Source organism: Carcharodon carcharias, chromosome 4, assembly GCF_017639515.1.
Source record: "Carcharodon carcharias isolate sCarCar2 chromosome 4, sCarCar2.pri, whole genome shotgun sequence".
Lineage (NCBI taxonomy): Eukaryota > Metazoa > Chordata > Chondrichthyes > Lamniformes > Lamnidae > Carcharodon > Carcharodon carcharias.
In genome coordinates this window covers 124392239-124416623 of record NC_054470.1, presented here as the reverse complement: position 1 = coordinate 124416623, position 24385 = coordinate 124392239, and the positions used below count along the sequence as shown (strand labels likewise).

Genomic DNA, 24385 nt, shown 5'->3' with positions numbered 1-24385 from the left:
TGGGACAAAATTAATAGTCACATGGGTGAATTGGGTTAATTAAGGAAAGCCAGCATAGATTTGTTGAGGGCAAATCGTGTTTAACTAACTTGCTGGAGTTTCTTGAAGAGATAACAGAGTTGATCAGGGTAATGCTGTTGATGTGGTGTGCACATTTACATTTAATAAAGTGCCGCACAACTGACTTGTGAGCAAAGTTGGAGCTCATGGAATAAAAGGGACAGTAGCAACATAGATACAAAATTGTTTCCTCTCACTCAGCCAGAGTGTTGTGGTTAATGGTTCTTTTTCAGATTGGAGGAAGTTTTATTGTGAAGTTCCCCAGGGGTTAATGTTGGGATCCCTGCTCTTCCTGATTATATATTAATGACCTTGATCTTGGTGTACAGGGCACAATTTCAAAATTTTCATACGATATGAAACTTGGAAGTACTGTGAACATTGTAATGGATAGTGTAGAACTTCAAAAGGATACAGATAGGTAGGTGGAATAGGCAGACAAGCAGCAGATGAAATTTAGTGCAGACAAGTGTAGAGTGATTCATTTTGGTTGGAAGAATGCAGAAAGACTATATAAAATTAAGTAGATATATTGGAGAAATTGGGACTGTTTTCCTTGGAGAAAAGAGTTGAGAAGAGATTTGATAGAGGTATACAAAATCATGAGGGGTCTGGAGAGCATAGATTGAGGAAAATTTGTTCCCATTGGCGGAAGGGTCCAGAACGAAAAGGCACAGTTTTTAGCTAATTGGTAAGAGAAGTAATGGAAACATGAGGTAAAACTTTTTCCCGCGAGTGGTTGGGATCTGGAATGCACTGCATGACAACGTGGTAGAGGCCGGGTCAATTGAGCTATTTTAAAATTGAGTTGGATTCACAGAAAATGAATAATGTGCAGGGTTTGTGAAGAAGGCTGGGGACTGGCATGAGGCAAATTGCTCCTTCAGAGAGGCAGCCCAGAAATGACAGGCCAAATGGCTGCCTTCTGTACTGTAACCATTCTGTGATTCTGTGAACTGAAACCCTTTTATTTTGTCATCTAAATGTCAACTGACCATGAATTCTATATTTGTAAGGAAAAATGGATCACTTTTGCATCTGTTCATGTCCTGAGCACTCAGCTCAAAGATTTGACAGTTTCTTTAATATTCAATTTCATATGGATCAAGGATTATACTAAAGTAGAGTTATTTTTTCTCTTGTATGTAAAGTCACCTGTGCATTTAAAACATTTTATTTTGAGTTACAGTATGTTAGGAACAAGAGATAATTTAAGTTGTATTTTTTGGTGTTCGGAATGAAGTTTAATATGTATTTCTGTTTTTTGTGGGTTAACAGAATGAAACCTGAATTTTAGTTTCATTTTAAAAGATGCCTTCATTTTTAATGAGTTTTATGGCACTTAAAGTGGAGAGCTGTGTTATCAAGGGGGTTAGTGGTTTAGGGAAGTTAAAACAAAGTAGAAAAAACTATGCTGTTGCCTAGCAACAGGGATCCAGAGAAGCAGGCCCCCCACACACATACAAACCAAGAACAGTTTGAGTTCAGTTGGTCGGTGGCCTCCAAAGTTGAAGGGAGTTGCCAGCAGAAGCAGTATAGGAGAGGGGCAGATAGCAAGTCCCAAACTGAAGTCGAAACCAGGTGCCAGGAGAAGCTGGGCAGGAGGGAGCTGCAGGAAGCAGGATTCCCCAAAGAACAGAAGAGGGGTCCTGAGAAGACCTATGAGTCAACAGGAATGAACAGGCATCTGAAAAAGACCCCGTGAAGTGAAGTTTGAGTGAGGAGCAGAGAAAGACTCCAAGCTTAAAGAGAGAAGCTGCAGGACGCAGATTTAAGACAGTTTTGACTTGAGAAGCCAGGAGATCCAAGGAGACAGCTGAAGGTCTGTAACTCTTTACTATGGGCATGTGAAGCAGTGGTATTCTGTTGGCATGGCTGAGTCTTAGAGAGAGAGAATGCGTGGAAGGCAAGGCTTGAATACATGCGGTGATCCAGGGTGGACAGGGAGGAACATCAGAAGGAGAGTTTCATAGCCTGGAGGTGGATGGTTGTGGAAGGCACCTGAGAGAGAGAGAGAGAGAGAGAGAGAGTGTCATTTGAGAGAAGATTCCAAAACCGGTTCTTCGAGAGTGGAGATTGGAAACCTTCAGGTGAAAGGTGGAGTTCAGTGAGACCGATTTGGCTTTGGTGTGATAAGCATCTGGGGGAGTTGATTGGAGACCTATAGCATCTGTTTGGGGTGGCATCTGCCACTTGGTTTTGGAGTGTGGTGTGCCTAACCCCAGGTTGCTTCTTGGTTTACGTGGACTGTGTACTTGTTGGGAAGTGAGAGTATAAGATAGAATTTGTGACTTGTGTTATCCTTCAGAATCTGTATATATCTGTAAAGTTATAGTTGTGGTTGAAGGAGTATTGTAATATAGTTTATCTTTTCCTGTTTAATAAATGTTTTATTCTTTTGTTAAAAGTTCATCACTTGACTCCTGTGACTCTGATCAGTAGCCACTCTACATGTATCTAAACAAACAAATAAAAGTTAGGATTGATCAAGCCGAGTTCCACCCTGGAATTTGGCTTGACCAGTAGTAACATCAGCTGGGATCATAACAATGATCAGATGATAAATGAGCATTTAATGTGTGCATATTTGCTCATTTGCGTGCTCTTCTAGTAACACATAAAACAAAATACTCTGGATGCTGGAAGTCTGAAATAAAAACAGAAACTGCTGCAAATAATCAACATCTGTGCAGAAAAAAAGAGTTAATGTTTCGAGTCAAAGTCATGTTTGACTCGATGTTAACTCATGCTGCCAGACATGCTGAATTTTTCCAGCACTTTGCATTTAAAATAAATGTGTTAATGCCTCTGTTGAAATAACAAACAAAGGAATAATGTATTGGTATTGAAGAACATTCTTATCTTGCAGTGACTGCTGCTGATCTTGATGAAGTTATATCTTATGTATGCCTCCAGAACTTTGCTTTTAGGACAGTGGAGTTTTAAGAGGCTCTAACAGCTCATTAGTTATATATGTTTGGGGGGAAAACTCTTGTATATAGAGTTCCACTACTTTCATAGGACTGAGGAATGGTAGATAAGATTGCTGTGTTTAGTTGTCTCTGCAATTTTGGTCAACTTGCAATTTAGTGTCACTTTTAAAACTGAGAAGTTAGATTTGAGCAAGCTTCAGTAAAATTGTGCTATTTGAATCCATGTTACTGTAATATAAATACAGAATTTATCCTGACTTTTTATAGAAACAGAATAATACTTTTTACACTTTTTTGCTTTTATAATACTTTTTACACTCTGACTTATTTTTCAGAACAAGGGACATGCTTTGATCAGTAGGTGCTGAATTTGCTTTTAGCACTGAATATTATAGTGCCTTTTTCAACATGGGCTTTGGAAGTGACCTTCGGAATTCCCATGAGGCTTTGCTAAAACTTCAGGAATCTGAGCTTAAGGTCTTGGAGACATTGAAGAAGTTTATGTCTCTACGAGTTAAGAGTGACAAAGAATATGCATCCTTGCTACAGAATATATGCCAGCAAGTGGAGAAGCATGAAACATCTTCCCCTGTGGATTCTGTTAGCAATGTTTCCAAGGTAAGGTAGTGATGTTTTTTCCTACTTAATGAGTGGTTTAAATTCAGAATGTCTCTATCTAATGACAGTTAAATGTTATGCCAAGTGTGCATCACTGATTTGAACAGCTCACTTATTTCAATTTCCAGGTGGTAACATATGTAGCAATCACATTTGATAATGTAAGTGAAGAATGTAATTCTGGCTTCAGAATTGCAAGGAATGAATGAAATGAATTCATTTAATCAAGATTGTATGAAGCTTTGTGACGCAAATATTGTTTTCTGACTTGCTCAGTTTTGGTCTTTTGGGACTGTTTTGTTTTTGCTTTGCAGTCTTGGGCCTGTATGGTGCATCAGACAGAACAGTTGAGCAAGATAATGAAGATACATGCAGAAGACCTAAATGTTGGACCCTTATACAGATTGACCATGATGATCAAAGATAAGCAGCAAGTCAAGAAAAGTTATCAAAGTATGCAACAACACCTGGAAGCTGATATGTGCAAGGTAGTTCCCTTGATCAGACAGTGATATGGTACTTGGGTATGTACTGTGTACTTGCATTCAAACTGTTAGGTTGCTGATCATGAATTCTGAGTGGATGCCATCAATCACCATTTAACTGACAGTTGAACTGCTATCATGCTCTTCATGGAAGCTGGTTTTGAGCAATATCAGTCGAGGTCCAGGAGCAGGTTGTTTGCTGGTCCTCGTGCCGCATTTATTGTGTGACCAAAAATGAGAAAGTGGTGGGAAAAGTTAAAATATGATCAGATTAACCTGAACTTTCCCAGTCTGAGCCATGCAGTCACCTGTCCACTAATCTTCACAACTTGCCTTGTTTGGTGGTCTTCTCTCACTGGGGCCCCCTCCAATTGCTTCCTCATTTTTCTTTCTCCTGCATATCTCTTCCTAATCTTTCCTGTAAGCCACCTTGTCTCCCCATAGCTCTGATCCACCACTTGGATTGACATCAGCATGTTTGCCAAATTTGAATAACTGTCCTTCCTTAGTTACCTTATCTCCAGTAGATCTTGGATATTTTTCTATACCAACTACTTCCTTGGCCTTGAATCTGCTGACTGCAAACTTCCTTGAGCTCTTTGGCTTTGTTCCGTGATCAACTCCTTGTACTAGCCCAATGGTATGATCATTCTCCTCTCCCCAACTAACTGTCTCCTTTGACCCCTTCAACTGTGTCCTCCTTCCTCACCTCAGACACCGATGTGACCAACTCATGGACTATGTTGTGTTGCGAAGAGAGGGCATCTGCGTTGATTCTGCTTTCTCTGACCTCCTTGAGTTTCCCACAGGTTCATTCCTTCAGGCATTCTGTCTTATTCCATTGTATTTTCCCCACCATTTTTCAATAGTCGTAGAAAGTCAATGAAGTCTCCTTTCATTCTTACTCCTGGTCATCAAGCTTCCATTCTGTCCATGTCCTCCAGCTTGGTTGCCATATCTTTCAAAACTCCCATGGACTTCTGTGTGCCCACAACACAAAGGTGATGTTGATTTAAAATCATCAGTGACATCATTTGTAACTGTGAGCATGATTCATTGTCATTTCATATATGCCCAAGCCTCTTGGCATAATTGACCAATCCATCCTTCCAGATGCTTTTCATCTTAAGTCCCTCTCCATAGCTTAGCTTTCTTTTGGACTTACAATTCATGAGATGGAATTGGTGACAAGGATATGGGGCTTGTTGGGGCAGGGGCACTGGGGCTTTGGTCTTCACAATGTTTATAGTGGGAATAGTGTTATATCAAGACTAAATATCAAATTAGCATCCTGAAAATACATCAGTGGAGGAGTCAGAGTGATGGAGAGGTAGAAGTGGCTGTTATCAGCATGTGTGTAGGCTGACCCCATGTCTTTTAGAGGGTGAACATGCAGATTTAGAATAGGAAGGACCAAGGACAGGTCCTGGGGGTTGGGGGGTAACATTAAAACCAAGTGAGGGCTGTCGCATGGTGCAGGACAGTGATAGAAAGGAAACGGAAGAAAGGAAAGGAACGAATGGGTGTCTTTGAGCTCTGAGAAGTACGAAGTACCATTTTCAGAGCTGAAGCAAATTTAATTGACTTTGGTTTATTGTGCAGAGATGGAAATCTGATTGGAGTTGCAAAAATGATGGGCAAAGAATTGAGAGGTGATAACATGTTGAAGCACTTCATAGAGAAAAGGGAGTTTGGAAATGGGGAGGGCAGCAGTTTGCAAGGATGACTTCTTTGTGGGTATGACCACCTCTCAGTTTTGAAAGCATGAGGGGCAGTACCTCAGGAGAGGAAACGATTTGTGATATGGGGCAAGGGAGAGATTATGGGTGGCCAGCAGTTTTGTGAGAAAAGGGCCAAAGGAGCAGGAGCTGAGTTTCAGAAATAAGGCGTGCTTGGAGAGGGCATGGAGGAATATGAGAAACTGTAGAAGGAATTGGCTTTAGGCTGGAACTGGGTGGGGTCAATGGTGAGTTTTGTGAATTCACTTTTAGTCGAGTATTTGTAGCATTGACTTCTCTTCCTGCGCCTGCATCATATACTTATGAATCCTTCAAGGCTTCTCCCTGTTCCTCATTTACACACTTAACCTTGGCAAGGACATGTTCAACTTCTGCATGTATACTGACATTGCCCACCACCTGTCGTGACTCTACTGCTGCCAGGAAGCAACCTGACAATCTATTTGTAATCCATCTTGGGAGAGTTGAAACTTTCACCAGTTAAACATGGAAAGATGGTTTCTATCCTTGGCACTGATTCCATTCCCTCCTTGACCACTGTCCCCAGTTGAATGAAAATGTCCACAACCTCAGAATCCCCTCCAAAGCGAACTGAGCAATGAACATGATTTGATTTTTTTTATCGAATAAAATTAATTGAAAATAAGTGAACATATTACATTGCTGTTGCAAATTATTATTCTTGTACATTCATTACAATGTGAAATGACCAATACCTTTTCAAATTAGGCTGTGCTAAAGCTGCGTTATCAGTAATATTGATTTTTTTTAAGAACACGAGGCTGCTTATTGTTACTAATTTTGTTAAAAAGTAAATTTAACACATGAATCAATGACCTGAGACCTCTAGACTTACAAACAGTTAGTCTTTGAGTGAATCAGGAAGGATGTGGTTTTGTAAATTAACATTACGATAATACATTATGAAATTAATCTTGCATATTGCTGGGTTTCATTTCCAGCAAATGGGTGATGCGTGTAGTAGCATCTTTTCAACTGTTGAGAAACGAGCATGTTTTTGAGTAGCTAGTGATCCCTGAGTTGGGGGGTAGCAGTAAGTCGATCTTTCAGCATTGATTGTATCAAGTGAATTTGGTATCGTGTTAACATAAAACGTACAGCTCAGTGGTGGTAATGTGAAGTGAGAGTCTCCCAGAATGAACTATGTAATCGGTGCGAGAAAACTTTACAAAGCCAATCTAGTATCTGTGTAACCAACTTCTCGAAGGTTCCTTGGGGGTCCAGCTATCCCCTCCACCCCTTGAATCTTGTAACACAGTTTTTTTTCAATATCCCTTATCCTTGATCTGAAGCTGATCTACTCTTACTTTTCTTCTTGGGTCAATGACTGGATCAAACTCCAGTGACGTTGATATCCAAGTGGTTTTAGTGGAGTCAATATGGAGCTTCAAGAACAGGCTACTGCAGAACTAGTGTGTTTGATGGCTTGTTTGCTGATGTTTGGAAGGAAGCATTTAGGAACAGAGGAAATAGTAGCAGGAGTAGGCCATTTGGCCCCTTGAGCCTGCCCTGTCATTCAATTAGATCATGGCTAATCTTCCACCTCAAGGCCATTTTCCCGCACTTGCCCCATAACTGTTGAAGCCTTTACTATCTAGAAATCTATTGATCTCTGTTTCGAACATACTTAATGACTGAGTTTCCACACCTCTCCGGGGTATAGAATTCCAAAGATTCACCATTCTCTGAATGAAGAAATTCTTCTTCATCTCAGTCATAATTGGCCTACCCTTATTACGAGAGTGGTTATAAATAGTAATTTGGTGAGATTTGACTTTGTGGACAGGACATACCTGGGCAATAGCTTACATTGCAGCTGATATTAGCATCTATCTGACATGGAAAAAGCTTGGCTCGGGTAGTTGCTGACTCCAGTGCACAGTTTTCAGCACTACAGCAGACCAGTATGTGTACTTAACTGATTTTAACTTGCGCGCAGAGTTTGCTGCTTCTGAGCTGTTTCAATAAAAATTGTTGTCCTTCTGAGTCATAGAGTCAATATGGCACAAAAGGAGACCAGTCAGCCCATTAGGCCCGTACTGACTTGTTGCAGAGCAATCCAGCCAGTTCTTGCTCTATCCCTGTAGCCCTGCAAGTTTATTTCCCTTCAGTCTCTCTATAATTTCCTTTTGATATCAGAGATCATCTCTGCCTCAAATAATCTTGTCAGTAGCAAGTTCCAGAACATTACTATTTTCCCATGTAGCTCAAACTTTAAATTTGTTCTCTAGTTCCTGGACCATCAGTTCATGCGAACAGCTTTTCTTTATCAACCTGCCTGCCATATATAAACCTGTTAAAATCTTGCACACCTCTATCAGAGCTCCCCTCAACCTCCATTGCTACAATGAGAACAACACCCTCCCACTCCTCTGCCCCCACGTTTTTCCAAACTAACCTTGTAGCTAAACTGCCTCATCCCTGGAACCATTCTACACCCTCTTAAGGACATTTACATCCTTCCTAAAGTGCAGTGACCACAAATGGGTGCAATACTCCAGTTATGGACTTACCAGAGCTTTATAAAGGTTCAGTACAATGTCCCTCCTTTTGGATAATTAACTCTAACTCTAATTATGAAGCCCAAGGCCCCATGTACTTAACTGTTCTCTCAATATACCTTGCCACCTTGAGAGATCTATCCACATGTATCCCCAGGCCACCTTGAGAGATCTATCCACATGTATCCCCAGGCCCCTCTATCCTGCACACACTTTAGAACTGTGCCATTAAGTATATGTTGCCTGTCCCTATCCCTTCTGCCAAAATACATGATTTCATCCTGCTCTATTAAACTTCATCTATCACTTGCCTGCCCATTCTGTTAGCACAACAGAAGTTTAAGTCCTGTTGCAATTGATTGGTATTATCCTCACTTTGGGTTTGTCAAACCCTTGGAACATTGGCAAGTTTTGAAATTTTACTTTATAAATGACTTGCACATTGGAATACAGATGTTAAAAAATGCAATGATCCTAGCACTGACCCTTGGGGAACACCGCAGTCTATAATTACAGAAGCAAAATATTGTGGATGCTGGAAATTTAAAATAAACAACTAGTAGGTCTGGCAGCATCTGTGGAGAGAGAGAAGGAGACTTAACATTTTAGGTGATGACCTTGCATCAGAACTACCTACCATCCTTCAGTCTGAAAAAGCACCCATTTTATCATAGCTTAAGGTAATTCTTTTGTCCAAGTTGACACTGCCTCTCCTTTGTAGGAAAGCATGTAGCCTGATCGCCAAGGGCTGCCTCTGCCTGCTCACCTGTGGTAATATGAGACACTTCAACTTTGTACCTGATATTCAGCACCTTCCTGATTCTTTGGGAGATGCAGAGTCTAATCGTGGTAAACTCAGAGACAGCTGCTGTTGTCTCCAAGCATAAATACCTTGCACCACCTTCTTAGGAAAACGATATTAGCATTCCTTTGAGTTCTAACAATCAAATCACCCAAACTGACTTCAGAACAGATCACGTGACTCCCCTTAATTACATTTAATGTAACGCTATATAAAATATAATCTTTTAAACTCATATTTGTAACAAGATCATGGCAAGCCCTTCTGCTATTTCTACTCCCCACTTCCCTTAGCAACCTGAATGCAAGCCATCCCAATCAGGTGACACAACCACTCTAAGCATAGCTAGCCTTTTCTGTATCAGTTTTCACCCCATTTGATACCTCTAACACATCTCTGCTTTTACTGATATTTTGTCAGCATCCTATTCCTTTATTGTTCCTTCTGTTATGACTGGGATGGGAAGAGTGCACAGTTTGACTACTCCATAGGTTGCACCATTAGTTTAAGAGTTTGATTCACTCCTCAAAATGGCCTATTGTTTACCTTCGCTACTGTTACCCAGAATAAAAAAGACTTAAACCAGGCTTTTTTCAGTCAACAGTAGATTTGTTTTTTACAAAAGCAATCTTGTCAAATAGAAAAGCAAAGCTTATTAACATAGAGTATTAAATATGAAAGTATACCAATTAATCTTTCGAGATGTCTCAAGTCAATCTGTGTCTCTCGCTCTTGTGTGCATTCTCTCAAAATAGAATGAGAGAAGTTCGTGGTTCAAGGAAAAGGAAAGATGGAGTCCCTGCATATGAACTTACAAATTAGGAGCAGGAGTAGGCCGCTCGGCTTCTCGAGCCTGCCTCACCATTCTATAAGATCATGGCTGATCTGAATGTAACCTCAACCCCACATTTTTGCCTAACTCAGATAACCTTTCACCCCATTATTAATCAAGAATCTACCTAGCCCTGCCTTAAAAATATTCAAGGACTCTGATGCCACTGCCTTTTGAGGAAGGGAGTTCCAAAGACATTCTACCCTCTGAGAGAAAAAAATTCTCCTCATCTCTTGTTAAAAATAGGGGGTCGCTATTATAAGACTGTGACCCCTAGTTCTAGTTTCCCCCACAAGAGCAAACCCTCTCTCCACACTCACCCTGTCAAGACCCCTCAGGACCTTCGATGTTTCAATCAAGTCGCCTCTTACTCTGCTAAATTCCAATGGCTACAAGCCTATCCTGTCTAACCTTTCCTCATAAGACAACCCGCCCATTCCTGGTATTAGTCTAGGAAACCTTTTCTGAACTGCTTCTGATGCATTTACATTTTTTCTTAAATAAGGAGACCAGTACTGTACACAATAGTATAGTTGTGATCCCACCAGTGCCCTGTACAACTGAAGCATAACCTCCCTACCTGTCTGCACTGGAGTGCTGCTTTGGGCTGCATTAGAGTGCTTCAGTTGGAATTTGGTGAGGAAGGGAATTCGCTGAAGAGGGAAAGAGGTAATCCTTTGATTTTTCTACCTTTCCTCAATAAGAAGAGCTGCAGCCTTGGTAAGTAAGACTTGGTAAGTATTCCTTTCCTTAATTTTTGGAGGAGGTAAAAGTAAAGGGAGTAATTTAAGGCTAATTAATGGCAGGGTAGCTCGGCCAAGTGGAATGTGTCTCCTTTGTGATGTGGGAAGTCAGGGACACTTCCAGGGTGACCGTGTTAGGAAGTGTCTCCAGCTGCAGCTACTCGAAATCCGTGTTTTGGTGCTGGAGCTTCGCTTGGAGCCATTGGAGCATCTGCAAGGTTGAGATCTTCATGGATAGCACGTACAGTGAGGTGGTCAAACCGCAGGTAAAGAGTGCATAGGCAGGAAGGGAATTGGGTGATTGCCAGACAGAGTTAAAAACACTGGGCAGGTAGTGCGGGAGTCCCATGGGTTCATCTCCCTCTTCAGTAGATTTTCTGTTTTGCATATTACTGGGGGAGATGGTTCTCAGGGAAATGCAGCAAGAGCCAAGTCCATGGCACCACGAGTGGCCCAGCTGCACAGAGAGGGGCAGAAAAAAGAGTGGGATAGCAGTAGTGATAGGGGATTCTATCATTAAAGGAAACAGATAGATGTTTGTGTGGCCGCAGACATGACATCAGGATGGTATGTTGCCTTCCTGGTGCCAGGTCAAGGATGTCACTGAGTGGCTGCAGGACATGTTAAAGGGGGAGGGTGAGCAGCCAGAGGTTGTGGTCCATATCGGTACCAGCGACATAAGTAAAAAGAGAGATGAGGGTCTGAAAACAGAATATAGGGAGCTAGGATATAAATTAAAAAGTAGGACCTCAAAGGTAGTAATCTCAGGATTACTCCCAGTGCCACGTGCTACCGAGATCAGGAGTAGGAGAATAGAACAGATCATTGTGTGGCTGAAGAGATGGTGTGGGAGGGAGGGATTTAGATTCCTGAGGAAGGTGGGACTTGAGCGAGTGTTTGGGAGAAAGAACAGTTGGAAATTGAAAACAGTGCTGCATCGAAGTGTAAATTTCTAAACAAGCACACGGAAAGTAAGAATTTATAGACACAGGAGAGGGAGCTGATTTGTGAGTAAGGGCAATGAATTTCTATAAATCTCCAGTTTATAGTTGATAGTACAAGTGTTTGGTTAAAGCAAGTACAAGTAACTAAAGTTTTAAATAAAAAAATGATTTACAAGTTTAAGCTTCAGACATGGCAGGACAGCTCAGCCAAGCGGAATGACAGTCCTGTGGCATGCAGGGAGTTGTGGGCACTTCTTGTGACTCAGTAAGTGTCACCAGCTGCACAAGCTTGAACTCCACGTTTCAGAGCTTGAGCAGCAGTTGGATTCAATTGAGATGCATCCATGAGGCAGAGAAATACATGGATAGCACGTTTAGAGAGGTGGTCACATCGCAAGTTAGGGGCAAGCAGGCAGACAGGCAATGGATGACTGCCAGGCAGTCCATGAGAAACAGACAGGTAGTGCAGGGGTCCCCAGAGTTCAGTAACCGGTTTTCCGTTCTGGATATTGGTAAAGGCGATGGATCCTTGGAGGGGTGCAGCAAGAGTCAAGCCCATGGCACCACGGGTGGTCCAGCTATACAGGAGGGGAGGAGGAAGAGTGGAAGGGCAGTACTGATGGAGGATTCTTTAATTAGGGGAGCAGACAGGTGTTTCTGTGGCCATTAATGTGACTCCAGGATGGTTTGTTTCCTTCCTGACACTAGGGTCAGGGATGTCACAAAATGGCTGCAGGAGGAGGGCAAATAGCCAGAGGTTGTGGTCCACATTGGTACTAATGACGTAGGTAGGAAGGGGGAATGTGGTCCTGCAATCGGAATTTAGGGAGCTCAGTGGAAAATTAGCAAACAGGACCTCGTAAGTCGTAATCTCCAGATTACTCCCAGCGCCACGTGCAAGTGAGTACAGAAATAGCAAGAAAAGAAAGATGAATGTGTGGCTTGACAGATGGTGCAGGAGAGAGGGCTTCAGATTCCTGGGACACTGGGACAGTCTCGGGGGGAGATGGCCAGGTTGCATCTGAACAGAGCTGGGACTGAGTTCCTTGCAGGTCGTTTTGCTTGTGTTGTTGGGAGGGTTTAAACTAACTCCAGCATGGGTGTGGGAGTCAGGTGAGAATATTAGAAAGTAATGCCAGGGTGCATAGAATGTTGGGAGAGGCAACTAGCAGTAAAATAGAGAATAGTAAGTTAATAGAGTCGGAGTAAGGGAGCAAGCATTGAAGTCTAAATCAGGGTTGTACTGCATGTATGTGTTTGCACAGAGTATAGTTAATGAAATTGGCAAGTTACAGGCACAGATTGCCTTGTGGCGAAAACGGAGACCTGGCTTAAGGAAAGGCAGATCTGGGTGCTAAAGATTCCTCGTTACAAAGTATTCAGAAAAGATAGGAAAGGGAAAAAAGGAGGAGGGGTGGCATTTTTGGTTAAGGAGAGTATTGCAGTACTGGAGAAAGAGGATGTGTCAGAGTATTCAAGGATAGAATTGATTTAGGTAGAGCTCAGGAATAAGAAGGGTGAAATTACATTGCCTGGTGTAATATATAAACCACCAGCTAGTGGGAAGGATATAGAGGAACAAACCTGCAAGGAAATTACAGAGAGGTGTAAACATCATAGAGTAGTTATAATGGGAGACTTTAATTACCCGTTTGTAGATTGGGACAGTGGTAGTGCAAGGACAAGTGTTCCTAGATTGTGTTCAGGAGATTTTTTACAGCAGTGTGTGTCCAGTCCAGCAAGAAAGGAAGCACTGCTAGACCTGGTTCTTTGGAATAAGGTGGGCCAAGAAGATCAAGTGACAGTGGAGGAATATTTGGGGGACAAGTGATCATTGTATCACAAGGTTTAGGATTATGGTGGAAAAGGATATTGATCAGTCCAGAGTAAGAATAATCAACTGACAGAGAGAGGGTTTCAGTGGGGCAAGAACGGAGCTGGGCCGGATAGGCTGGAACCAAAGGTTGGGGGAAAAACAGTAGCTGAACAATGGGTGACCTTCAAAGAGGACATGGTTTAAGCACACTCAAGGTATATTCCCTCAAAAGGGAAGGGTAGGACAAAAATATCCAGAGCTCCCTGGACGACAAAGGAGATAGAAATTAAGTTAAAGAAGGAAAAGTCTGCTTACAACAGATGTCAGGTAGCAAATACAATTAAGAACTAAACTGAATACAGAAGGGATGTGAAAAAGCAAATATGAGAAGCAAAGAGGGATTAAGAGAGGCTTTAATCAGGTACAAGGGGAGCAAATCAGCGGAGGCATTAGTGGAGTACAGAAAGTGCAGGGTGGAGCTTAAGAAAGCAATTATGAGAGCAAAGAGGGGATATGAGAAAGCTCTGGCTGGTAAAAGTAGGGAAAGTCCCAAGATGTTCTATAAGTATATCAATGGGAAGAGGATAACCAGAGAAAGAGTAGAGCCTATCAGGGACCAAGGAGGCAATCTATGGGTGGAGCCAGAGGACATCTGTAGAGTGTTGAATTAATACTTCACATCCGTCTTCACCCAAGGGAATGAGGATAAAGGTATGGAACTCGGGGAGAGAGACTGCGAGGTTCTTGAGCAAATTGATATCTGGAGTGACAAAGTATTGAAGGCGTTGGCAGGCTTAAAAGTGGACAAATCTCCAGGTCAGGATGATTAGTGTCCCAGACTGCTGAGGGAGGCAAGGGAGTAGATCGCAGGGGCCTTGACTAAAATTTTTAATTTCTCTCTGGCCATGGGGGAGGTGCCAGAGGTCCAGAGAACAACTAACGTGGTTATGTTATTTAAGAAGGGTTGTAGAGAGAAGCCAGGGAACCACAGACCAGTGAGTCTCACGTCAGTGGTAAGGAAACTATTGGAGAAAATTCTGAAGGACAGAATCTATCTCCACTTGGAGAGGCAAGGTTTGATCAGGGATAGTCAGCATGGTTTTGTGAGAGGGAGGTCATGCCTAACAAACTTGATTGAATTTTTTGAGGTAACCAGGTGTGTAGACAAGGGTAGTGCAGTTGATGTAGATTATATGGATTTCAGCAAAGCATTTGACAAGGTCCCACATGGGAGACTTATGAAGAAGGCAAATGCACGTGGGATACAGGGTAATTTGATAAGGTGGATTCAAAATTGGCTTAGTTGTAGGAGGCAGAGGGTGATGACAGAAGGCTGCTTTAGTGACTGTAAGCCAGTGTCCAGTGGTGTAGCACAGGAATCTGTGCTGGGTCCCCTATTATTCATCATTTATATAAACGACATAGATGACTATGTAGGAGGTAGGATTAGCAAGTTTGTGGATGACACAGAGATTGGCCGGGTGGTTAACAGTGAGGTTGAGTGTCTTGGGCTACAGGAAGATATAGACGAGATGGTCAAATAGGCAGATAAGTGGCAGATGGAATTTAACCCTGAAAAGTGTGAGGTGATACACTTTGGAAGGAGTAATTTGGCAAAGAACTATTCAATGAACGGCATGACACTATGGAGTTCTGAGGAACAAAGGGACCTTGGTGTGTGTGTCCATAGATCTCTGAAGACGGAGGGGCAAGTTAGTGGGGAGGTGAAAAAGGCATTTGGGACACTTGCCTTTATCAATCGAGGCATGGATTACAAAAGTAGGGAGGTCATGTTAGAGTTTTACAGAATCTTGGTGAGGCCACAGCTGGAGTACTGTGTGCCGTTCTGGTCGCCACATTAGAGGAAGGATGTGATTGCACTGGAGGGGGTGCAGAGGAGATTCACCAGGATGTTGCCTGGGATGAAATATTTAAGTTATGAAGAAAGGCTGGATAGACTTGGGTTGTTTTTGTTGGAGCAGTGATGACTGAGGGATGACCTGATCGAGGTGTTCAAGATTGAGGGGTGTGGATAGGGAGCAGCAGTTCCCCTTAGTTGAAGTGTCAGTCATGAGGGGACATAAGTTCAAGGTGAGGGGCAGGAGGTTTAGGAGGGATGTAAGGAAAAAACTTTTTTACCCAGAGGGTGGTGACGGTCTGGAATGTGCTGCCTGGGAGGGTGGTGGAGGCGGGTTGCCTCACATCCTTTAAAAAGTGCCTGGATAAGCACTTGGCATGTCATAACATTCAAGGCTAAGGGCCAAGTGCTGGTAAATGGGATTAGGTAGGTAGGTCAGGTGTTTCTCACGTGTAGCTGCAGACTTGATGGGCTGCAGGGCTTCTTCTGCACTTTGTGATTCTGTAAGGCAGGTATGGGGATCCAGAATTTAGCTTTGCAGGAACATCAGCCAGTGCCCTTATCCAACAGGTATGAGGGTCTTGCTTCTGATGTGAACAAAGGCACAGACTGCAGGGAGGATGAGCGAACTGACCAGAGCACCGTGGTGTAGAGTGCCATTTAACCCGGGGGGAGAAAAGAGAAATGTAGTCGTAATAGCGGATAGCGTAATGAGGGGAATAGATAACTGTTCTCTGCAGCAAAGACAGAGAGTCCTGAAGGCTATGTTGCCTACCTGGTGACAAGGTTAAGGACTTCTCTTCTGGGCTGGAGAGGAACATGGAGTGGGAGGGGAAGGATCCAGTTGTCATGGTCCATGACATAGGTAGGAGCAGGAAAGACGTTCTGCTGAGGGACAACTGGGGGCTAAATTATAAAACAGAACACCAAGGTAATAATCCCCGGATTCCTAACTGAGCCACGTGCAAATTAGCATCGGATAAATAAGATTAGAGAGCTAACAGCGTGACTCAAAGATTGGTGTGGAAGAAATGGGTTCTGAATCATGGTGCACTGGCACAAGTACTGGGGAAGGAGAGAGCTGTTCCATTGGGGCGGGCTTCATTTGAACCATGCTGGGGCAAGTGCCCTGGGGAATTGTAGAACTAGAGTTGTAGATAGGGCTTTAAGCTAATTGGTGGGTGGAGGGTGGGCTCAGTTGAAGAGAGGTTTCAAAAACCAAAAAGAAATGAAAGCAGAGGTGAATGGTAGTGAAGAGGCGAATGATAATTGAAGTGAGGCGGGAAGGGGCAGGAAATATAAGCAGAAGCGTGCAGCAGAAATTAGAACCAGAATGAGTAATAATGGTAAAAAGTCAAAGCTTAAGACTCTTTACCTGAATGCACGCAGCATTTGTAACAAGATAGATGAGTTGACTTCCCAAGAAATAAATGGATATGACACAATAGCAATTACAGAGACATGGTTGCACGGTGATCAAGACTGGGAACTCAATATTCAAGGGTGTACGATGTTCAGGAAAAAAGGCAAAAAAAAAAGGTGGGGTCGCTTTGTTAATAAAGAAAGGTGTCAGTGTGGTGGAGAGTAGTGATATAGGTGCAATAGATTGTGATGTGGAATCAGTTAGGCTGGAAATAAGGAATAGCAAGGGGAAGTAGTCATGGGGGGGAGTCGTCTGTCGGCTCCGGAAGAGTTGCCTCACTGTAGGACAAAGTGTAAATCGGGAAATAAGGGAGGCGTGTAAGAAGGGCATTACAATTGTCATGGGTGATTTTAATCTGCATATTGACTGGACGGATTAGATTGGCAGGGGTAACATGGAAGACTAATTTGTAGAGTGCATCAGATTTTGTTTCTTAGTGCAATATGTTGCAGAACTGACCCGGTAGCAGGCTAATTTAGGTCTAGTAATGTGTAATGAGGTAGGATTAATAAGAAATCTCGTAGTTGAGGATCCTCTAGGGGATAGTGATCACAACATGGTAGAATTTCAAATTCATTTTGAGGGTGAGCAACTCTGATCTCAAACCAGTGTCCTCAACTTAAATAAAGGCAGTTACAGAGGTATGAAGAAACAGTTGTCTAAAGCAGGCTGGAAAAATAGACTAAGGGGAAGGTCAGTGAATGAGCAGTGTAAGACATTTAAACAGTTACTTCATAACGCTCAGCAAAAATTTATCCCGGTCAAAAGGAAGGACTCGATAAGAAGGATGAACCACCTGTGGTTAACAAAGGTGGTCAAGGAGAGTACTAAGGCATACAAAGTAACGAAAACTAATGGTAGGCCAGAGGATTGAGATTTTTTTAGGAACCAGCAGCGGATGACTAAAAAGCCAACCAAAGGGAGAAAATTGATTATGAAAGCAATTTGACAAGAAATATTAAAACAAACAGCAAGAGCTTCTACGGGTATATGAAGAGAGTTGCTAAAGTGAGTGTGGGACCCTTGGAGGATGTGACCGGAGAATTGATAACAGGGAACAGGGAAACGGCAGATAATTTATATCAATATTTTGCATTGGCCTTCACAGTGGAGGACATTATAAATATTCTAAAAATATCAGATAAGTGAGGAGTTAATGGGAGGAAAGATCTTGTAACAGTCTCTATCATGTGGGACCAAGTATTTGAGAAATGAATGGGACTAAAGGCAGACAAGCCGCCAAGATCTGATGGCCTGCATCCAGGGGTTTTAAAGGAAGTGGCTGCAGAGGTAGTGGAGGCATTGGTCGAAATATTCCAGAACTCACTGGATTCCGGGAGGGTCCCAGCGGATTGGAAAACCGCTAATGTGATGCCCCTGTTCAAGAAGGGAGGGAGACAAAAAGCACGAAACTATAGGCCAGTCAGCCTAACATCTGTCGTTGGGGAAAATGTTATTAAGGAAGAAATAGCCGGACATTTAGAAAAGCTTAACGCAATCAAACAGTGTCAACATAGTTTTGTGAAAGAGAAATCATGGTTGACAAATTTGCCAGAGTTCTTTGAGGATATAACAAGCAGAGTTAATAAAGAGGAATGGGTAGATGTAGTGTATTTGGATTTCCAGAAGGCATTCGATAAGGTGCCACATATAGGTTATGTGCCACATAAGGTGCCACATAAAATGCACAAGATAGGAGCTCACGGTATTGGGAGTATTGTATTACCATGGATTGGTTAACACACAAGACTGAGAGTCAGGATTTTTTAACCTGAACAAGACTTAACTAGTCGAGTGCCACAAGGGCAGTCCCAGAGCCTCAATTATTTACTATCTATATTAATGATTTGGAGGTGGCAGACTGTAATGTATGCAAATTTGCTGTTTATACAAAAATAAGTGGGAGAGCATGTTGTGATGAGGACATAAGGAATTTGCAAGGGGATATAGACAGGTGGAGTGAGTGGGCAAAAGCTTGGAAGATGGAATTTAATGTAGGAAAGTGTGAGGCCATACACTTTGGTAGGAAAAATCAAAAGGCAGGCTCTTATTTAATTGGAGAGAGACTCCAAAAAAGTGCAGCACGGAGTGATCTGGGTGTTCTTGTGCATGAAATGCAAAAAGTTAGCTTGCAGGTGGTGTAGTAATTAAGGCAAATGGAATTTTGGCCTGTATTGCTTGAGGGTTGGAGTTTAAAAATAGGGGAGTACAGAGTGTTGGTGAGTTCTCTCCTGGAGTATTATGTACAGTTTTGGTCCCTGTATTTAAGAAAGGATATACTGACATTTGAGGCAGTTCAAAAGAGATTCACTCGGCTGATTCCTGGGATGAATGGGTTGACTTATCAAGAATGGTTAAACAGGTTAGGCCTTTATTCAATAGAGTTTAGAAGAATGAGGGGTGATCTTATTGAAATTTGCAATATTCTGAGGGGGCTTGAAAGGGTAGATGTTTCCACTAGTGGGGGAACCTCGATCTGGGGATATAGTTGCAGAATAAGGGAACATTCATTTAAAACTGAGATGTGAAAGAATTTCTTCTCTGAGGGTAGTGAATGCCTGAAGTTCTCTACCTCAGAGTTGCGGAGGCTAGATGACTGGAAGTGAGGGCTGTGAGGAGATGGCACGAAAGAGGAGTTGAGGCCTGGGGCAGATCATCCATGATCTTATTGAATGGTGGGGCAGGCTTGATGGGCTGAATGGCTTACTCCTGCTCTTATTTCTTCTGCTCTTTTGTTCTTATTTTCTTATGTCTTACTGCAGCTGCACAGGGTCTTGATGAGACCACACCTGGAGTATTGTGTATAGTTTTGGCCTCCTTACCTAAGAAAGGATATACTTGCCATAGTGCGAGTGCAGCGAATGTTCACCAGACTGACTGACTGATTCCTGGGATGGCAGCATTGTCGTATGAGGAGAGATGGGGCCGACTTGGCTTGTATCCACTGGAGCTGAGAACAGTGAGAGGAGATCTCATTGAAACATCTAAAATTCTGAGAGGGATGGCATTTCCTCTGGCTGGTTGGGGTGGGGGGGAGCGGAGGGGTGGATTTGGAACAAGTGGTCGCAGTCTCAGGATACAGGACAGACCACTTCAGACTGAGATGAGGAGAAATCTCTTCACTCAGGGTGGTGAACCTATGGAATTCTCTGCCACAGAAGGCAATGGAGGCCAAGTCACTTAACATATTTAAGAAGGAAATAGATGGATTTCTGGACTCTGGAGGCATCAAGCGGTGCGAGGAGAATGCAGGAGTATGGCATCGGGGATCAGCCATGATCATATTGAATGGAGGAACAGGCTCCAAGGGCTGAATGACCTACTCCTACTCCAGTTTTCTAAGCTTCTATGTCTGTGTTTGTACTTTGGTGATCAATTCCCCTCAATAAACAACAACATTCTGTTAGCTTCCCTAATTACTTGCTGTATCTGCACACTAACCTTTTTACGATTCAAGCACCTGGGTGCTCAGATCCCTCTTAAATTCACCTCTGCAATCTCACCTTTTTGATATTAACCTTTCTTTCTATCCTTTCTGCTAAAATGGACAATTTCACATTTGTCCACATTATACTCAATTGTCAGATCTTTCCCCACTCGTTTAAACTATCTACGTCCCTTTGTATCTTTCTTATGTGCTGTTCACAATTTACTTTCCTACCTCCTTTTGTGTGGTCAGCAAATTTAGCAACCATTCCTTCGGTCCCTTCATACAAGCCATTGATATAAATTGTAAAAAGTTCAGACCCCAGCACTGTTCCCGGTAGCAAACCACTCCTCACATTCTGCCAACCAGAAAATGACCCATTTATGCTAACTTTGTTTCCTGTTAGCTAGTCAATCTTCTATCCATGCCAGTATATTACCTGCAACAGCATTATTTTCTTTTCTTTTCCGCAATAACCTTTGACCTGGCACTTCACTTAGATTTCCAGAAGGCATTTGATGCAGTACATCCACCAGTTCCCCTTTATCCATAGCATATGTGACTCCTTCAAAGAACTCCAATAAATTGATCATGATTTTCCTTGCACAAAACCATGTTGACTCTGCCTGATTGCCTTGAATATTTTTAAGTCCCCTGCTGTCACATCTTTAATAATGGCTTCTAACATTTTCCCTATCAGATGTAAGGCTAACTGGCCTGTAGTTTCCTGTTTACTGTTACCTTCAATTTTAGAATAAAGGAGTTACATTTGCTGTTTTCCAATCTAATAGAACCTTCCCTGCATCTGGGCAATTTTGGAAAACTAAAACCGATACATCAGCTATCTCCCTGGTCACTTCTTAAGATGGAGTCCATCCGGGCATGGGGATTTGTCAGCCCGCAGCCCCAACAATTTACTCAATACCACTTCCCTGGTGATTGTAATTTTCCTGAGTTTCTCCCTCCGTTCCATTTCTTGATCATCTGCTATTTCCGGGATGTCAGTTGTGTCCTCTGTAGTGAAGACCGAAGCAAAATACCTGTTTATTTCATCTGCCATCTTCCTGCTTTCCATTGTCAATTCACCAGATGCACTTTCTATAGGACAAACCTTCACTTTGTTTATTCTTTTCTTATTTAAGTATCTCTAGAATCTCTTTACTATCTGTCTTTATATTACTAGATAGCTTTCTCTTGAACTCTTAATTTTTCCCTCCTTATAAACTTTTTTGTCACTCTTTGCTGTTTATATTCTTTCCAATCTTCTGACTGGCCACCTGTCTTTGCGTAATTATATGCTTTTCCTTTAAGTTTGATACTACCTTTAATGTTTTTAGTTAACCACGGATAGTGGGCCTTCCCCTTGGAATTTTTCTTTATCGTTGGAATGTATATATTCTGTGTATTCTCAAATATCCCTTTAAATGTCTGCCACTGAACCTCTAATGACCTATCCCTTAACTTCATTTGCCAGTTCACTTTGGTTGGCTCTGCTTTAATCCTCTCTTCGTTGCCCTTACTTAAGTTTAAAATACTAGCCTTGGATGCACTTGTTTCTACCTCAGAATGGATGTAAAATTCAATCATATTATGATTGCTGCTACCTAGGGGTGCCTTCACTGAGGCTACCATTTAATCCTATCTCGTTGCTCAGTATCTGGTCTGGTATAACCTGCTCTCTGGTTTCCTCCAGAATGTGCTGTTCTAAGAAACTATCCTTAAAAACATTTTATGAACTCTTCATCTATGGTACTTTTGCCCATGTGATTTTTCCAGTCTACATGTAGGTTAAAATCCCCCATGATTATTTCTGTACCTTTCTGACAAGCTCCCATCATCTCTTTTATACCCTGTTCTACTGTGTATTTACAGTTAGGGTGCCTGTACACCACTCCCACAAGTGCCTTTATCATTTCTCATCTCAACCCAAACTGCTTATACATCCTAGTTTTCTGAATTTAGGTCATCCCTCAAATATACAAATACCATCATAAATTAACAGAGCCACCCCTCCACCTTTTCCTAACTTTCCTGTCCTTCCCAACTGTCACATCTCCTTCGATATTCAGGTACCAATCTATGTCATCCTGTAGCCATGTCTCTGTAATGGCTATCAGATCGTACTTAATTATTTCTGTTTGTGCTATCGGTTCATTTGCTTTGTTTCGAATGCTACATCTGTTTAGATACAGAGCCTTTAGCTTTATCCTTTAATTATTTTTGTAGCATCTAACCTGATCTGTTGATTTACTTCCAGATTTGTACTCTGTCCCTTCTGGCCGCAGTCAGTTTATCATTTCCCATATGAATATCTTTCTTGTCTTGTCTCTACTCTTTGCTTTACCACATCTTCCCAATTTTGATCCCTTGCCCCCACTATTCAGTTCAAAACCCTCTCTACTTGCCTAGTTATGAGGCTGGTGAGGACACCAGCCCCAGCACGGTTCAGGTCTTGATATTCCCAACTGTACAGGTCCTACTTTCCCCAATACAGGTAACAGTGCCCCACAAACTGGAACCCAGTTCTCCCACACCAAGGTTTGAGCCATGCATTCATTTCTCTTTTCTCATTTGTCCTATGTCAATTCGCACGTGGCTCAGGTAATAATCCAGGAATTATTACCTCTGTTTCTTAATTTGGTGCCTAGCTCCTCATCCTGACTGTCATTGATACCTACATGGACCATGACCACTGGATCCTCCTTCTCCTTCTGCAAGTTCTTCTCCAGCCCTGAACAGATGTCCTGAACCCAAGCACTGGGCTGGCAGCACAGCCGTCTGGACTCTCGCTCTTTGTGACAGAGAACAGTGTCAATCCACCCTCGCTGTACTGCCCCTACTAACCCTACATACCTTTTTGCTTCCCCAACCAGGCATTAACCAGCGAACTTCTTTCCCTGTAGTGGAGTAAGAATCAAATCCTACGGATTGAGAAAGATAGAAAAAGGAAAGGAACACCTCCTTCACCCCACCCCACCCCACTTCACCGAACTCCCCCTCTCACCAAACTCCAAGTCTGCACTGAGCTCAGTTGGTGTCCAGCTTATGCGGTTCGTCTCTCGCCGCTGATCCATGAAACAATCGGTGACTCTTGCACCGCTTTTAAGGCTTACTAGAGAGACACCTGCAGGTACTCGATTCCAGCATGCAGAGCAATTTGGAAGCACCTTATATTCACTTCTGGCTGTGGACTGGCCCTGTACTGCAAAAAGCTGCTGTCTTCCTCCATCTTCTCAAAGCAAAACTAACATTTAAACACAGTTCCAGGCATGGTTTTTGATTTCCAGAGCCCTGAACTACCATGTGACCCCTTCTGTACACAGTCCAGTTCTTTACAACTGCTTGATTACCTTTTCTTGTAAATGGATGTTTGTCTCTTTCAAGAAAAGCAATTAGAGTTCTTGCATTAACCCATTAAGGAACAGTGTCTTTTAAAACACACATTCTTCCGGAATCGTCATAGCCCTTGAAGATGAACCATTTTCTGCGATTAAAATGTTCATCACACTTCTGATACAAAGTACTGATGAAATATTTTAGTCTTGTGTTGTCTCACCAGGCATATATTGCCTTCTTTGTCCCTATGTATTCCCATCCCACCTCTTACCACCGGCATGGAATTTGGATGCCAATATAAGAATTTTGGGGTCTGCTTTATGTGAGCTGTCATTTTATTCTCAAATTCTTTCTTTTGTTAGTTTTATTTTCCATTTCACTTTCCCTCTCAACTTCTTATATTTGGCACCGAATTCACCTAACATGCATCATGTGCCCTTTTTTCCCTTTGTTTCACCATATTTTCTATCTCACTTGTCATCCAAGAAGCCCTGCCTTTACATTTTGTTGGAATGTATCTAGCCTGTACTTGAAACATCTCCTTGAAGATCATCCATTGCTTGTTACAGTTACTCCTGTCAAAGTTTGGTTCCATTTTACCATGGCTAGATTCCCCCCTCATTCCATTGAAGTTAGCCCTTTTCCAGTTTAAAAGTACAGCTTTAGATTGTCCTCACTTGTCCTTGTCCTCACTTATCACCCCACTAGCCTCCGCATTCAAAGGATTATCCTCCGCCATTTCCGCCAACTCAAGCATGATGCCACCACCAAACACATCTTCCCTTCAAACCACCCCTCCCCCGCCTCGGTGGCATTCCGCAGGGATCGTTGCTTCCGGGACACCCTG

General features: G+C 42.5%; 1 protein-coding gene across 2 annotated transcripts in view; it reads left to right on the top strand.

The window, feature by feature from the left end:
- Window positions 1–24385, top strand: part of fer (fer (fps/fes related) tyrosine kinase) — a 416238-nt gene that overhangs the window by 30818 nt on the left and 361035 nt on the right. For both annotated transcript variants that reach the window (XM_041185738.1, XM_041185739.1), the window contains exons 2-3: window positions 3329–3611; window positions 3926–4099. In XM_041185738.1, the coding sequence (XP_041041672.1) occupies window positions 3402–3611; window positions 3926–4099 (384 nt within the window). In that variant the 5' untranslated portion in view covers window positions 3329–3401. The remainder of the gene's footprint in view (window positions 1–3328; window positions 3612–3925; window positions 4100–24385) is intronic.